The following is a 17,237-nucleotide window of genomic DNA, read 5'->3' as shown; positions in this document are numbered from 1 at the left end:
GAGACATGTGAGGAGCGTGTGTTGGGGGAGAGCAGAGTGGGGTTTGTGGCCTGCAAGAGACCAGCTGCACTGCGCGTGTGCACACACACACACACACACACACACACACACACACACACACACACACGCTCTCTCTTCTGTGTGACTGTCTTTCCTTTTCTTGCTGTCTTCCACTCTCTTCATCCCCCCTCCCCCCTGTACCTTCTACCCCCCATTCACATTTCTCCTCCACCTCTTTTCTCCTCTCTCTGCTGTTCTCCCTCTCTTTTCTTTCCCTCTGTTCCAGCCTTTCTCAGCGCTCTCCCCTCTCTCCTCTGCATCTCCACTCCATAATTAGAATGCGCACAAGAACGATGAGAGAGACGGAGGGAGGGAGGGAGGGAAGGAAGGGGCGACCGGGGGGGTGTGTGCAGTCGATGCAGGCAGAGCTGCTTGCTCATTGGCTGAGCTGTTGGCAAGGGGCGGAGTGGGGGATGGGTTGCCGTGCTGCTATTGGCTGGTCTTGGGCCCAGGGGTAGATTGGAGAGCTCGCCTCTCCCGTGTTATCTGTCCTGCCTGCACTCCTCTCCTCTCCTCTCCTCTCCTCTCCTCTCCTCTACAAGAAGCAGAGCTCAGCATGAGGAGCTCATCAACTCAAGTGTGTGCGTATGTGTGACTGTGTGTGCGTGCTTTGGGACAGAGGGCTCTGGTGTGGATCCGAGCCCAGGTCACATCAATCACATGTGGTATTGTCATTCCTGACTCCTGGTGCGTGTTGAAACGGTTGAAACCAAAGAAATCGATTGATCAAAATGAGAGAGAATCGAATCATGACTTTTTTTTTCTCTTTTTTTTCCCCCACGATTTTGTAACACATTTCTCACCCCTGTGTCAGTTATCTAATGTGATCCTGGGCACCACACCCTCCGCCAACCTGGGGAGAGTAACGGATTTGAACTCATGCTTCCTTCATGGAAGGAACACATTATTCAAAACCAGTTCCTTTCCCCTCCATCAGGTGCCTCGGCTGGCCAGGGGCAGGCAGTTTAGAGACCAGGATTACTGCATGTTTTTTGTGAAGGTACCTACACGAGGGGACACGGGGAGAACATGCAAACTCCACACAGAAAGGCCCCACCTCGGGTATGGGCACTGATGACGCGGAGGAGGGAACACGCCGCCAGCGGCCCCAGCGGGAATCGAACCCAGGACCTTCTAGCTGTGAGGCGACAGCACTACCGACTGTGCCCCCGCGCCCCCCATGACCTTTCTTGCTAAGTGGAAAGTCAAATAACTATCACAAGCCTGAATTGCACCTGCTGTTTTGTGTGACGGGTACACTGGCAGTTAAAAATGTACAAATGGAACCAAATGGGCCTGTCTGGGTCCATTTGGTTCCATTTCTACACCATTTGAACACACAGTCAAATAAACCCTGGGGAGTAGACTGGGGTCCCAGAACTATTGGAACAGATTGGGTTCTGAGGCCTAATGTGTGTCAAACTGGGGTTCCTTGAAATGAAGACGGTTGAGAAACACCGTTTTACAACAACAGCTCAAGTTTCCCTTCCGGCAAAAAGATTGAAAACATCGAGTAAATCGAGTCGTGGATTTGGAGAATTGTGTAACCCCTACAGGCCGTTGGAAGGCAAGCAAACTCCTTAACCTCCCTGTCCAATATAGATCAATAGCACATTACTAGCTGCTCCAGCGGGAGTTCAGTTCATTTATTTATTATTATTTATAATGGCACAGATCAAGGAAAAGAGCACCTCACAGGACACGAACCAGTAGCTGTTCCCTTCCACACCAGTACCACACCGGTCCCCCTTTCTTTGTTCAACTGGATTATGGGGTGATGTTTATTACAGCTGGGCGGCGAGACTTCGGAGCGTCCGCCCGGTTCCATTTGCACACGCTCTGTGTTACATTAACACTGAGCATTTGACTGCGCACCAGACATGTGAAGTCATTCACACATTCAACAGAAAGCCATTCACCATTTTCAACACATCTCAGACATTTGTGAGTAATTTGTCCGCAGCCCCACGGCATAGAGTAGTTTCCAGACATGTAGAGCGTGCGCCAGGCCAGCCGGGTCTGGTCTGGTCAGACCACTGTGTTGACTGCGTTGTGCCAACAGGGAACCACACTCGACGATCACCGATGGTTGAGCAGACTCTGTAGAGCAGTCCCAAACCTTTTGGCTCTATAGGACCATAGGACCCAAACCAAGCGACGTTTTGGGTCGATTTGCGACGTGTTGTATTTTTCCCTTTAATTAATCGCTTTATAATGTTTATGTAATTCTTTTGAAAACTGTTTCAAACTTTCACCAATGAAGGGGTATTTACTCGTCTGAGTTGAGCGTGCCTTTCCCCTGAAGTGAATGAACTGTATTTACTCGCGACCCATTATTATGGGTCTGCAACTCTCATATGGGTCCTGACTCCAGACCCACTGTTTCCAGGCGTGCCTTGGGATTTTGTGTTAAGCCACACATTATCACAGTATACTGTAAATACAACTATACTATACTCATGCTGTAAAGTGTATATACTATTAACGGAACACCCTCCGTGCTATTGGCGTAGATCTAGGTCAATTGAAGCCAATTATTTAATACTACGCTTACCGCCATCGCTGTTTATTGTTGATCAATGGCAATTGTGCTTTTATAGCGCTTTCGATCGATCAAGCCATAATTCTACTTGCGTTAGCATGTTGTTGTTATGACAATGCATCGCCCATCTTAGATCGTCCTCGACATAATAATCCATTCTATCTGTTTCTTTCAATCGCCTGTATCTCCTATTCCTTGTCCCAGATGGCATTTTTGGTCAAAACAACGTTTCTTTGACGGCACAGGGCCGACGATGTGGACCTCACCAGTGCCTCGGCATAGACCCATCTTGTAAACAAGGCCTGTCCAGGACCTGTTCCACTTACTAGGTTATGTTCACTTCCGGTAGTCTGGAAATGTGGCTTTTCAAAATAAGAGCTATACTGGGAAAAATGCCGGCGTGAAATTAGATCCAAATTTTTCAATAAATGCTAGCGGTTTAAGTGTTAATATACATCTACACAATATATGCAACTATTGTATACAGGCTACAGCTATACAAGAATGACCCTCTCCGGGACGAGTCGTGCGGTTAAGTACTGGGAGCTGATGGTAGGTGTTGTGCTCCAGCTAGGCATTCCGTCTCCTAGTGGTCTAGTCTAGTCTAGGGCATTGTGAAACGAGGATAGACTCTGCGCTCTGGCTGATGTTGGCAATACGCCGATCCAACATACATACTTACTAATGAATGATCTTTTAATTAATTTATACTATACTGCACACTCATTTCCAGACTAATGGGAATTCTATTTTATCCTAAGTATTGGGAGAAAATTCTATACCCCATAAAACATTTAACTGGAGGCGGTGGCTCAGGGTTAGAGTTGGCTGGATGATAACTGCAAGGTTGCCTGTTCGTTCCCGGGCTCCCCCAGAGTTAGTGTCGAAGTGTCCTTGAGCAAGACACTGAACCCCTAATTGCTCCCGATGTGCTAGTTGGTGCCTTGCATGGTTTCCGCTGCCATCGTTGTATGAATGTGTGTGTGTGTGAATGGGTGATACATTCACCCAATCTATGTAAAGCGCCTTGGATAAAGGCGTTATATAAATTTACCATTTAACTACTTTATAGCTGGCATTCCTATTTTGAGCATGCCTTTATTTGTGAAAATATGAAAAATAATTATTTAATAAAATAAACTAGCGAAACGCAACGCAGTGTGAGCGGTATTCTTTAAATTTTTGAGAACTTGTGAAGATATATAAGTGAGCCTAAAAGCCACTTTGCATGGCTATAATGAATGCAGGCGTGTGCCTTGATATTTTGACTTTACCCTTTGGTGTGCCTTAGGCACAAAAGCTCAGAAAAGCACTGCTCACTAATGCAAGCCATGATGTGTCAACATTTCATCTAGTTAGGCTGGCCAGCCTGCGTGCAGCACAACAAGCCAAGTGTGACGTTGGGTTCTTGGCGGCAAAACGGCATTTTATTTTGTGTGCCTGTGTGAACAGAACACTCCAATTTGATTGAGTCAAAGTCAACCGCAATGCAATGATCGGGAAGCTCTCTAGATTCGAAAGAATCTGGTTCCTTAATGATTCCTATGTTATCTTGCTCAGATAACGCTTGTGGAGTTCTTTTGTCTTCTCCGTTCAAGCTGAACTCATCCAGTCTGACACAGAAAACCTGAGTTGTACCGAGTTGCATGGGTGTCGAAGCACCGAAAATTTGCCATTCTACAAGCTCAGTGCGTCGCGAGTGTGTAAATCGCTTTATTTCGGCACGTGATGCCAAAGCACAACTAAGTAACACTCCAAGTCTCTTGCACCCCTTCAAAGGCACTACACACACACACACACACACACACACACACACACACACACAGACCTGTGAAGTTTGTCCATGCGGTGCGTGTGATTAATGGTCATAATTACCGTCGCCGTCGTTAAGAGCCGAGAGCCGATGTTGAATTAATGGAAAGAAGTTTATGACCTGATTGGTCATTTAAGGACTTTTACACACACACCGATTCCTACAGTAGTACACTACACGCACGCACACCGTGTGAGGGGAAGCATGAAGGATAAATCCTGTGCCTCCTTGCAGCCAATTTACACAGTAAGGGTAATCAAGGAGTAATTAATAAGCCCTCCCCCCCCCCACACACACACACACACACACACACACACACACACACACACACACACACACACACACACACACACACACACACACACACACACACACACACACACACACACACACACACACACACTCTCTCTCTCTCTCTTAATGCATACATGTTGTCGCTTTCATGCAGAAACCATGTATGTCCAAAACGTGTGATTGGCGTGTGATTGGCCTACCGACACTGTCCTCCGAGGTGGATATGCAGGATGCCTGGATATAGTCTGATCTGCGAGGTTACTCCGTGGTGGGAAATAATACAAGTAGTATGGTATGATACAAGAGAGAGAACGCTAACTTGTACGTTTTATTTTTGTAGAAGAGGCAAACTAATATTGTTTATGCCGTTTGCTTTGATGGAATAATTTATTGAACATGCACACCATAATATGATTTGATTTGGGTTGTTTTCTAAAATAAAGTGTTTGTGTTGTGTAATTTGTTTGTAATTTGTTTGTATGTGTAAACTTGAAACATTGGTCTATTTTCCCTTCATCTTTATCCTTTTTAGTGTAATAGTATTAGTTTACTATAATTAGATTAATACATGATAATCAACACTATCAAAGCAAACGGCATAAACAATACGTTTGCCTCTTCTACAAAAATGAAACTTACAAATGAGTTACAAGGCTGCATTCTGTCACGCGTGTCAAGCTGTCATTCTATTGTAGCCTATTATTTATTTCTCAATCTCACCACGGAGTAACCGTCTCGGAGGACAGTCAAGACGGGCAGTGTCAGTAGCTGGCAATCACAGGCAGGCGGGGTACGTGTTGCCATGCCTCAGCCATGCCTATGCTCGGACACCACAAACGGAATTCACGCTACACACACACACAATGTCTGAGCCAGTGTTGCCAAGCCATGTCTGCTTATTATAAGCGACTTTGTGGTTGTTTTTTTCTCTTCCAAATGTTGTTCAAGATTCTTTTGAAAACTGCAGATCTACACTCTCTCAACCCGTCGCAGTAGCCCATGTGTACAGGTTTAAGGTGATCATGTGACCTGGTTGCTTCTTTTAGACTGGTTTTCATAAACCTGGTTAAATGTACGGTGCATTTTTTTAATGTATTTTCTTTTTTGCGGATTTTGCCTTTATTTTATATTTTTATAGAGGGACAGGTGCCTGGACCGCTGAGCCACGGCCCAGGCCGTATGGTGCCTGGACCGCTGAGCCATGGCCCAGGCCGTATGGTGCGTTCATAAAGCGCCTTCCAAGGCTCTTCACGTCGATCGTGCGGTCCGTTCATATACCGATGGCGGAGGAAACCATGCGAGGCACCGACCTGCTCATCGGGAGCAATTAAGGGTTCAGCGTCTTGCTCAAGGACACTTTGAGCCCGGTATCGGACGGGGACGCTACTCTACCCCTGAGCCATTGCTGCCCCTGTTTGCTTGTTTCTGTGTGTGTGTGTGTGTGTGTGTGTGTGTGTGTGTGTGTGTGTCGGTCTCACCCAGGGGCTGTTGGGAAATGCAGCGCTAGCAAGATGAGTGTGGGGGAGACTTCACATCCAACTCTGCTGACAGACAGACATGGAGGATTGTAGTCTCTTATCTCCCTATAAACCCTAATGTGTCTCTCCCTCCTCACTATATTTTGGAAACGGTGTTAATGCATATCAGGTGTGTTTTCCTGCAAAGGTTCGACGCTAGATAATAAGTACTGTACGTGGCAGGTTCTGACCTGTAGTCCACTGTGATGATGTAAGCGGTGCAGCTGCAGCAAATCAAATTAATAACTGTTGTTTTAATGTCCATTGACGGTATTCAACATCATTGTGCATCTTAATTAAGGTATTTAATTTGTATTGCCCTATTCCCCGAGGCAGCACTTACTAACTCTAAACCACCAAATGAAATCATCACAGACACGGGTGGTGCCTAAATCTTACCTCCGGGCAACAAAATCGAGTGGTATTTTGCGGCATAAATTGAAAGCTTGTGAGCTTGTAAATCTGCTTGCCTTGGTATTTGTGGTTTTATTTTGTATTTGGGGAGGGGAACTGCCATGCTAGAAATGGCGACGGCAGGGCAGTGGTTAAAACCTCGCTGTATTCTCTCTCTGTTATTGTACAGAGTTAGCTTCTAGCTGGTTTGCTTAATATGGATAAGCTATTCACTTTTTAATAACATTAAATTAGATACCTAATCTAGGGCAGTGCAGTGATTCTCAAAATGGACCCTTAGAGGTGGAACCAAATAGACCATAACTGGTCCATTTAGTTCCATTTGTTCACTCTGAGTTAAATTAACATTGATTTTACAATATAAATTGGGGTCCCAGAGATAGAAATGCTATTAAATGGGTGTCCGTAGACTAATGCAGGTCAAAATGTTTGTCCATGAAATTAAAATGGTTGAGAATCACTGCTGGAGCCTTGGAAAAAAAAATCTCTTATGGCATATCTTTTTAAATGGGGGTCCGCGGGCTAATAAGTGTCAATTTGGGGGTCCTTGACATGAACAAGTTTGAGAACGACTGCTCTAAAGCGTCTATATGAACGTGTGTCTGTCTAATCCTCTGCAGGACCTGTCGGGCTCCATCGACGACCTCCCCACCGGCACGGAGGCGGCGGCCAGCAATGCCGCTGCCGCCGCCGCCGCCTCCTCGTCCTCGTCATCGTCGTCCTCCGGGCCGGGGAGCCAGGGGGAGCAGAGTAACCCCGCCCCCTCGCCCTTCTCCCCCCACGTCTCGCCCCGCCTCCCCGCCCCGCCAGGCCCCGCCCCCTCGCCACTCTCCTCCGTGGGGTCTCCCGTCGCCTCGGGGCAGTCGCGCTCCGGACCCATATCGCCTGCCATATCCACTGGTAGGAGACGCACGCACGCACGTACGCACGCACAAAAGTATTTTAAAGTGATATACCTCTTTGTTGACACTTGTGACAAGAGATTTGTGTCCTCTAGTGTCTAGTCTAAAATGTACAGATAGTTTGAATGAGGGACATTTATTATCATACATTTATCATTAGTGTGCATGTATATATTAATTTAAATGATTCATTTGCTTGAACCTCTTTTTAGTTTTTTGGCATCTGAGAGACAGTTTACACCAGCAAAATCCATTTCTGACAAGAAATGTTGGGAACTTGGGAGGTAATATTATTTTACCTCCTGGAGTCCTGGCACAGCTATTCTTGCCGTTTGCCTCTCTACATTTCTCACGCTGACACACGCACACACGCACGCGCGCACGCGCACACATCCTATACATTGGCCTCGACGCTGCCTTTGTTTTCGTTGGAGCCAGCCTGTCAGTCAGGCGGCGCACATCTCCCATCATCCCCCGGGTGTGTATTTGTAGCCTTCTAATGAGAGCCAGGCAGGAGGCTCACAGTGAGAGGATGTATGGATGCTGTGCATCAAACGCTGATGCTGTGGAACCCTGAGGTCGTCTCCACGGGGTATTATGCTGGCGGTGTCACACTAATGGCTTCACTGCTGTCCCACTGGGTGTGTGTGTGTGTGTGTGAACACTTCACTTTTTAGGGCCAAATGTCCCCACAAGTAATCAAGTATAGTAGACATTGTGAATGCGAGGAAAGGGTTTCTATTTTTTGTGGCTTTTCTACCTTCATTGATAGTATCAAGTGAAGATAGACAGGAAAGAGCGAGAGGGAGAGACATGCAGCAAAGGTCGTCATGAACGGGAATTGAACACTCGACACGCTGTCAGGCCAAAGCCTTTATGTGGCATGCGCCTGGACCACTTGGCCAGCGGGCGCCCCCAGGAAACGGTTTCTGGGAAATTGACTGCCAGGATGTTCCCCATTTTACCCTTATTTTGAAGGAGCCAAAACCTGTGACCGGATAATGTAAGCAACATCACAACTCGATCGATCATATTCATAACCACTATAAAAGACTAATTGCCGTACATCTACGGCAATGGCAGGGAGCCGTATTCATTTCATTTACCGTAGATCTATGGCAATGGTGTAAAGAAAAAAAAAAGAGCCAGATCTTCAAGCTCACAAAGCATTGAGACACAACCCGTTGTGAGCTTATACATCAGCTATTTTCGCTACTTTTGTGCGACATTGTTGTACGACGAAGTAGGGCATTAAATTACACCAATACATGTGGATATACAAACTCGACGGTGACAATACATTTCTGTATGTGTGCGCAATGCCCATATATGTGTGTGAGAGACCTTAAACCAATCTCATTATCTCCCTCAGGAGAGACACCGTTTCTTTGGACAACCAACTAGGAAACTATAATAAACGAAAAACCTTGTCATGCCCCCTGTCCCTCCCCAGACAATGTCACACAGAGGCAGCTGTTTGTGTATATATATGTGACTACAGGAGGGTAATTGTATCTAAAGCAGAAAAGCTGACAAAACTACTGCAGACAGAGCTTAGATATACACTAGTTTTAATGACTGTTTGGTACACACACACACACACACACACACACACACACACACACACACACACACACACACACACACGTTAATGCTCTTGCGTCTGAGTCTATAATGATGAGATAAAGGGACTATCAACCGAGAACCTCTGTCTCTCTCTCTCTCTGTGCTGTATGATGTTAACACTAAGCCTCCTCTCCCATGCAGGGTCCCAGATGGCTCCCCAGACCCCGGGCAGTGTGTCTGATGTGTCCCATGCCTCCCTGGGACAGTCCCCCATGGCCCAGGACAGAGGTAGGCCCACCCTCCTCCACACAGTCAAACTGGAATGCATTGACTGCCAGAGTTAGAACATCGTCTAAGCCAAGGGTTCTCAACGTTTTTGGCTGGGGACCCCCGGAAATCCTTTGGCCATGTCTCGGTGACCTCAACTCTGCCCCCCTCCCCACGCCCAATAGAAATTGACCCCTACAATAATAATAATAATAGAGAAAATACATAAATAAATACTAAAACCAAATATAATCATTAAGGAAAGTTTATCCATGTAGGCCTACTATATGTACTATGTAAACTACTATGTAATTTCCATTTCAAGCCATTCAGTTGCCAAAAAGAACGTTTTCACTAACCTTTGAATATTATCCTTCACCGCGATCGACCCCCAATTGCGTTGAAAGACGGAGTAGAGTCAGCGAAGAGATTTGGAGTAGAAGGAAAAACAGGAGGGGCCCAAGTACAAGACCCCTGGGCGACCTAGGTCAATGAGGTATATAGGGTTTAAGTTGTTACGTTTAAGTGTCTAAGGGCAACAACGTTGCCCCTGAACTGACCTCATAAATTACCTCATAATCACTTTTGTATGCCGTTGACGAAAAGCACATGTTTGTCAACGATTTGTTGGCCGGGTGGATTTTATGGAATCAGACACTCGCAGGCCTTTCTCCGAATCGGTGCGTGGATGTATGTATGAGAGAGTCAACTGGTGGGTGCTTCTCCTCAGCTGTTTTTCATAGGCTGTAGTGTGTGTGTGCGCTTGTGTGTGCATGCATGTGTGCATGCATGTGGTCTCCAGTGTTGGAAAAAGTACTTGTTTTACTTAAGTAAACATATCAATTCAGCAATATAGCACTACTCCGTTACAAGTAAATGTCCGGAATTCAAAATGCACTTGAGTGAACTTACCAAAAGTAAAAGTAGTCATTATGCAGAATGTTCCATCTCGCAAGTTTTCAAATGTATACAAATCCTTTGAAAATACCCGAAATGTATATAGGGCTGAAGTGGTTAATGTATGTTTTGTTGTCATTTATTATGGAATCGTGCATTTCCTGTCAGTGTGTTGTTTGATCACCCCAGGCATGACCATATACGGTCATGCTTTGTGACATACTAGCGTCATGTCCAGGGGGTGTACTTGAACATCAAGCTGCCTCAGGCTACTATATACTAGTACTATATTTGTGACATCATCAGGGATGGCGATTGATGTCATCAATATTGGCCAGCAACTCTACATCTGATCGCCAACCTCAAACCCTTGGATCTCCATGTATGGAGCTGACCTGTTCTGACATTCCATATGTTGATCTGACCTCATCAAACCCTGTACACTGAAGACATGCTCCATATATGGCCAGTACAGAATTCATTCCATATATTGATCTGACCAGCAGTCTGCTGTCACCCAGACGGATGCCCTTTAGGGCGAGGTCGCTTCTCGCCCTCTGGCGTCTTACTGGTAATAATTACAATCTACAAAGTAACTAATAACTAAAGCTTTCAAAATAATTGCAGTGGAGTAAAAGTAAAATATTTGCCTCTGAAATGTAGTGGAGTAGAAGTAAAATGAAAATTGGAACTACTCAAGTAAAGCACAAATGCTTCAACATTATATTTAAGTACAGTACCTTAAGTAAATGTACTTGGTTACTTTCCACCACTGGTGGTTTCCATAGCCTCACAATACAGGCTGTGTGACAGATTGCCTCCAGATCTGCTGCCTGGCCTTGATACCCCTGTCCAGCTGTCGGCACCAGCTCCCCTACCCAGAGAAACCTTCCCTCCAGCTTTAGGCCAGACAGCACCACCTGGACATGGGCGGTCGAGGGAAGGGAGAGAGAGCATTAATATTGACTTTGCTCGTTCATGTTTCCAAGGCGGTCTCGGATTAGAGCAGATTTAAGCAGTATTCTTTCACAACGAGAATGACCCATTTCAAGCTTTACTTATCCTGGGGAAACTGGGGAACAGCTTGTCTAAGTTAGTTACTCACATCTAAGTTAGTTAACACCCCGTCTTAAGTTACTGTAGCTACTAGGGATGGGAATTCATTACTTCATTGATAATTGATAACTTATTGATCGATTAACCGGTTAGTTGATAAGCGGCGCTCCTTTTTTTCCCTTTTTTATCTGACAATCTTAATTTCCCTCAATGTCTAAAATAGAAAATCGACATTTTGCTTATATACAGAAAGAATACAAAAGCCATATTATATTCCTTAATCAAATATGTATTTGAGATACAGGGCAATGGCTAAATGGACATGCTGGCCATAATAGGTACTGCAGCTCGATCGGCCAATACTCGTTCATCATGACTCGCGTGCACATGCACGCAAATACTGTGTTCGTCTAAGCTCGTCTAAGTTAGTTAGTTACAGACTGTATAGCATTCAGAGATTGCTAGTAATCTCTACGCGAGAGTTAGTTACAGACCTTACAAACCATCTATGTTAATTTAACACCGTCCAGGACTTAGTTACACACCATCAAGGAGATGGATACACACTGTGAAAGAGATGGTTGCACAACATCCAAGTTGATTCATTACACACGTCTTAAGTAGTACACACAATCTGGAGGAGTTGGTTGACATGACACACTAGTGTTGAAGGAGTTGGCTGCCGTCAAAGAGTCACTTACATACCACCCACCTACTGTACATGTGTTATCCCATTCCCTCAGGTCCACCTACATGTCTTATCCCATTCCCTCAGGTCCAGTGACGCTGAGGTCCACCTACATGTCTTATCCCATTCCCTCAGGTCCAGTGACGCTGATGTCCACCTACATGTCTTATCCCATTCCCTCAGGTCCAGTGACACTGGGGTCCACCTACATGTCTTATCCCATTCCCTCAGGTCCCTCAGGTCCAGTGACGCTGAGGTCCCCAAAAAGAGCAAGCGCAAAACCGGGGGTGACGGGGCTTTCTCTGTGGCTGCCCCCTCCCTCTGGATTGGAATACACACGTGACTTCAACTTGTTACTTGTAGTGTTTTTATTACTTTTAATTTGTATCTTTTATTCATTTCCATTCCTAACAAAGTCGTCCTTTTCTATGTTCTCTACCCTGGCCCCCTCACATGTAAAGCGCCTTTGAGTACTTTTGAAAAGCGCTATATAAATCCCAGATATTATTATCACGCAGGCAGGGAGGAGCTTGTCCTGCTGGAGGCCTGGCTTTGTGTCTCACATGGCTAGTGTGTGACATCAGGTCCTGTCTGTAGTGTCTGTCACTACCTCTGTGACGTCCCAGTGTTCGCTGTCGAGAGAGCACTATGACTAATAGCACATATCCAGCCAGCTAGCCTGTTGGACAAGGCTCATTTTCCTCTGTGAAAGCAGGCGGTCGTTCTTGGTATCTGGATTTAAGTCAACGTGAATCACTTTTTGATTGCACCTGGCTGTGACACGTATGTTTATATTTTAGGCATTTAATTGATACTCTCTCTCTCGTCCCGAGTGGCTTTGGTGTGTGGCCATGGAGTAATACGAGCAGACAATGGGCAGACGGCTCACTTAACCACGGAACCACATGCACCGTGGCGTTCCCATTCTGACCATGTCATGGTAGCCCAAAATAGAAGAAGAATAGAACAACATTATATAATATTTATTCAGGGAGAGCAAACTCTTTTTGAAGGAGTACAACATGATTGAGAAAAACAAAATCTGCCAAAGGTTTTGGCATAAATAGAACATTCTGCAAAAACGGCCAATCTAAACCTGTTTTAGATTTAGATTGTCTGTTTTAGCTATTTGACATACATTGAAGTACATATAGTTTACTATTAAGACCTGAGACCGATACTACAAATGCCTTTTCATTTGGTAATTATCACACTTTAAAAAATAGCAGATGTACAAACTCGCAGTGCAGCTTGTATATCTGCTATTTTCGAACAGCCAACACTAAAATCTCTAATGACACGGATGCTTTCTCGGTTTTAATTGGTTAAGTGATCTACAAGCTCACAACGAGTTAGTAGAGGCTATTTTTGAACAGTTCCACCTAGCGTGTGGTAACTAGGAACACCAGGGTAGAACTGCTTATGGGGGAAAAGCGGGTTCAAGAGTAAGAATGCCTGACGTGGAGAGCAGCTTCAGTGTAATAGGGCCGCGCTTCGTATTATTTTTATCACATGTAATAATGATTCCACATTCCAATAGACAGCAGTCTCTCCATTATAGTCTGTGGTGATGTATGGTCTGCTGTCACATCGGCTCAGCTCAGATGAATGAGAATAGGACGCCTTCATCAGATAAGACCACAAACATCTGGAACTGAAAATGCACTCGTACGCCCCAAGTTAGACTCGCAAGATGATGGCGTCACTTGCCGAAAAGAATGATTTTCAATTTTTGTGTTGAAAATCAGGCGAATGTGATGACTTATAACTTAAGCTATAGAGATGCTACACCCACAACACATGCTATATATAAGCATATGTCACTGTGTAGTGTGTACCATCAATAAATGAAGAAAAACCAATAATAATAATCTAAAGGTATAAAATATATTGACAAAATATCAGTCAAAACATCGATAGGCTAATTGGTAATCTAGGACTCTTTGAAAACCGGGATTGTATCAGTGGCCAGTAAGGCTGTCCCCAAACATTCAAGGTTCGAATGTTCGCTCGTTAGGGTTGGCACTCGAATCTTAATTAATGGGCTTGAACCATTCGTTTTATATAAATAAATAATAATATTATAAATATATTATATATATTATAAAAATATTATTCTTTTCCTTTTTTATTAACTTCTAGTGCATTCCTGTCACCTTGTTCTGCGAGAACAAAAGAGTTCCATTGATTGGAATATCTGACGCGTCTCTCTCTCTCTCGCTCTCTCTCTCTCACTCACTCACTCACTCACTCACTCACTCACTCACTCACACACGCCAGGATGATCGCTGATAGGGGGAACCGTTCTTACTAGCAGCCATAATATATTAGCATATGCTCTCTAGCATCACATAGCCTATTGCCAAAAAGGAGTGAACTCTGATCATTGTTAAGCAAAACGGTCACGGAGGTTCTGCTTTTGTCCTGTGCCCACTTCAATGCGCTTCTGAAGCCGCATTCATACACAACGAGTGACAGCTAACGAGCAAGCTATGCTGTCGGCTCGCAGATCAGCTGTTTTCGTAGAGCCAGTGAGTGACTTGTGTGTGTGTGTGTGTGTTGGGAGAGACGAGAGAGATTGATAAAGAGCGGGGGAGACGCGCTGCGCTCTGATCGAGACGGATATCTCAATGGTTATTTTTTTAATTGATTAGAAACAAATGGTCCGGATGTTCGCTCGAAAATTCCTGCCGAAGTTCGAGTCCTAAAAAAAGGTCTAACGTACAGCCTGTCAGTCGGGCAAATAAGACTGAGGCCAGGCTGTAACAGGCACGCAGACAAACGGATGCTGGCGATTACAGCATATCCGTTGTTGCGGGTATAATGAAATGTGATTTCCATTGTTGGACACGCACGCGCACACACACACATGTTCCCGTCCTGAACACACACAACACAGCTGATCTGGTATGTTTTTTTTTTCCTGTATTTTCTTTTTCAGCAGGCTTCCCTCCCACTCCCATCCAGCGAAACGCCCCAGCAGGGCCCCAGTTTGGCCCCCAGTCGTCCGGACCCCCCATGTCTCCTCACCATACTCCGGGGGGACCCATGCACCAGCAGGCCTCCTACCAGCAGGGAGGACCTCCGTACGGGCCCCAAGTCGGACAGTACGGACCCCCGGGTAAGGCTCGGAGGAGGTGGAATGTAATCACGAAATGTAATGCTCAGGGGTTAATTAGTAGAATCTTTGTTTTTGAGTGGTGCAACCACTCCTATAGACAGCTTTGTGTGTCCCTGGGTCCCTGGCTGGCTGGCTGTGTCCGAGCACGAAAATTGTGTTTGGTTGGTTTTCACCACCAAGTGTCACTGTTGTGCAGCCTAACACATATTAACTAAACCTATTAACTATGATTTCGGGTGGTACAGTACAGTACAGTACAGTACAGTGACAGTACAGTAGAGGGACCCTCTGGGGACCCCCACACGGTAACATTGTCATTTCTCAGGGGTCCCCTCGAACTTCCGGGGACCCCCACACGGAGATGTATATATCACAGTCTTCTACTGGATACTAACTACTCAAGCTTCTCCACCTAATGTCTGTCGGAGGATTCAGACCAGTTGTGGACAGGTCTTCATCAGAGCAGGAGGCAGAGAGCTCCATGCAGCCTCCTCTATGAGACCTTGTCCATGACTCAGAGCTCTGAACTAATGGAGCCGAGCCGACAGCCAGGATCTCTCCATTCATCAACAATGCACTGTTGTTTCAGCTGACGGCAAGAACCAACTGTGTGTGTGCGCGTGCATGAGCGCATGTGCACGCTCGTCGGAATTGGGCTTCACTTTCACTTGGTTGTTATGGTAATCCATCTTGTGTGCTTTTGCGTGCCGGGCTGGTGCGGCTATGATGAATGCCCGGGTATACTGACTGAGCATTGCCTGCTGCTGAGAACTGAGGCCTGCCATGCACAACGCACGTGCACACACACACACGCGCGCACGTGCCCAACGCCATCGGCGCGCACACACACACACACACACGCACTCTCACGTTTGCATTACTGTGCTTGGGGGGGAAAAAAAGTGTAGGACTGTAATTTTGTAATTGCCATTTTTAGCATGCAACGTTGTGGGGCATTGTGGTGCTGGGGATGGGCTGGTGGTACATGTTGTGGGGCATTGTGGTGCTGGGGATGGGCTGGTGGTACGCGTTGTGGGGCATTGTGGTGCTGGGGATGGGTTGGTGGTACGCGTTGTGGGGCATTGTGGTGCTGGGGATGGGCTGGTGGTACACGTTGTGGGGCATTGTGGTGCTGGGGATGCTCTGGTGGTACACGTTGTGGGGCATTGTGGTGCTGGGGATGGGTTGGTGGTACACGTTGTGGGGCATTGTGGTGCTGGGGATGGGCTGGTGGTACACGTTGTGGGGCATTGTGGTGCTGGGGATGGGCTGGTGGTACATGTTGTGGGGCATTGTGGTGCTGGGGATGGGTTGGTGGTACATGTTGTGGGGCATTGTGGTGCTGGGGATGGGCTGGTGGTACGCGTTGTGGGGCATTTTGGTGCTGGGGATGGGCTGGTGGTACACGTTGTGGGGCATTTTGGTGCTGGGGATGGGCTGGTGGTACGCGTTGTGGGGCATTTTGGTGCTGGGGATGGGCTGGTGGTACATGTTGTGGGGCATTGTGGACGGTGCTGGGGATGGGCTGGTGGTACGCGTTGTGGGGCATTGTGGTGCTGGGGATGGGTTGGTGGTACGCGTTGTGGGGCATTGTGGTGCTGGGGATGGGCTGGTGGTACGCGTTGTGGGGCATTGTGGTGCTGGGGATGGGTTGGTGGTACGCGTTGTGGGGCATTGTGGTGCTGGGGATGGGTTGGTGGTACGCGTTGTGGGGCATTGTGGACGGTGCTGGGGATGGGTTGGTGGTACGCGTTGTGGGGCATTGTGGTGCTGGGGATGGGTTGGTGGTACGCGTTGTGGGGCATTGTGGTGCTGGGGATGGGTTGGTGGTACACGTTGTGGGGCATGGGGATGGGCTGGTGGTACGCGTTGTGGGGCATTGTGGACGGTGCTGGGGATGGGCTGGTGGTACGCGTTGTGGGGCATTGTGGTGCTGGGGATGGGTTGGTGGTACGCGTTGTGGGGCATTGTGGACGGTGCTGGGGATGGGCTGGTGGTACGCGTTGTGGGGCATTGTGGTGCTGGGGATGGGTTGGTGGTACGCGTTGTGGGGCATTGTGGTGCTGGGGATGGGCTGGTGGTACGCGTTGTGGGGCATTG

The 17,237-nt window shown here is 46.7% G+C and overlaps 1 protein-coding gene across 5 annotated transcripts in view; it reads left to right on the top strand.

Moving 5' to 3' along the window:
• Positions 1 to 17,237, top strand: part of arid1b (AT-rich interactive domain 1B) — a 72,879-nt gene that overhangs the window by 23,025 nt on the left and 32,617 nt on the right. For 4 of the 5 annotated variants that reach the window (XM_083790346.1, XM_083790347.1, XM_083790345.1 and 1 more), the window contains 3 exons: positions 7,261 to 7,540; positions 9,310 to 9,396; positions 14,958 to 15,137. In XM_083790346.1, coding sequence (XP_083646472.1) covers positions 7,261 to 7,540; positions 9,310 to 9,396; positions 14,958 to 15,137 — 547 coding nt within the window. The remainder of the gene's footprint in view (positions 1 to 7,260; positions 7,541 to 9,309; positions 9,397 to 14,957; positions 15,138 to 17,237) is intronic. The other variant, XM_083790344.1, reaches the window with a different exon arrangement.

The sequence above is a fragment of the Protomyctophum parallelum genome, assembly GCF_964188405.1.
Source record: "Protomyctophum parallelum genome assembly, chromosome: 19".
Classification (NCBI taxonomy): Eukaryota; Metazoa; Chordata; class Actinopteri; order Myctophiformes; family Myctophidae; genus Protomyctophum; species Protomyctophum parallelum.
The sequence above is the reverse complement of the archived record's forward strand: the minus strand, read 5'-3'. Positions and strand labels throughout refer to the sequence as shown.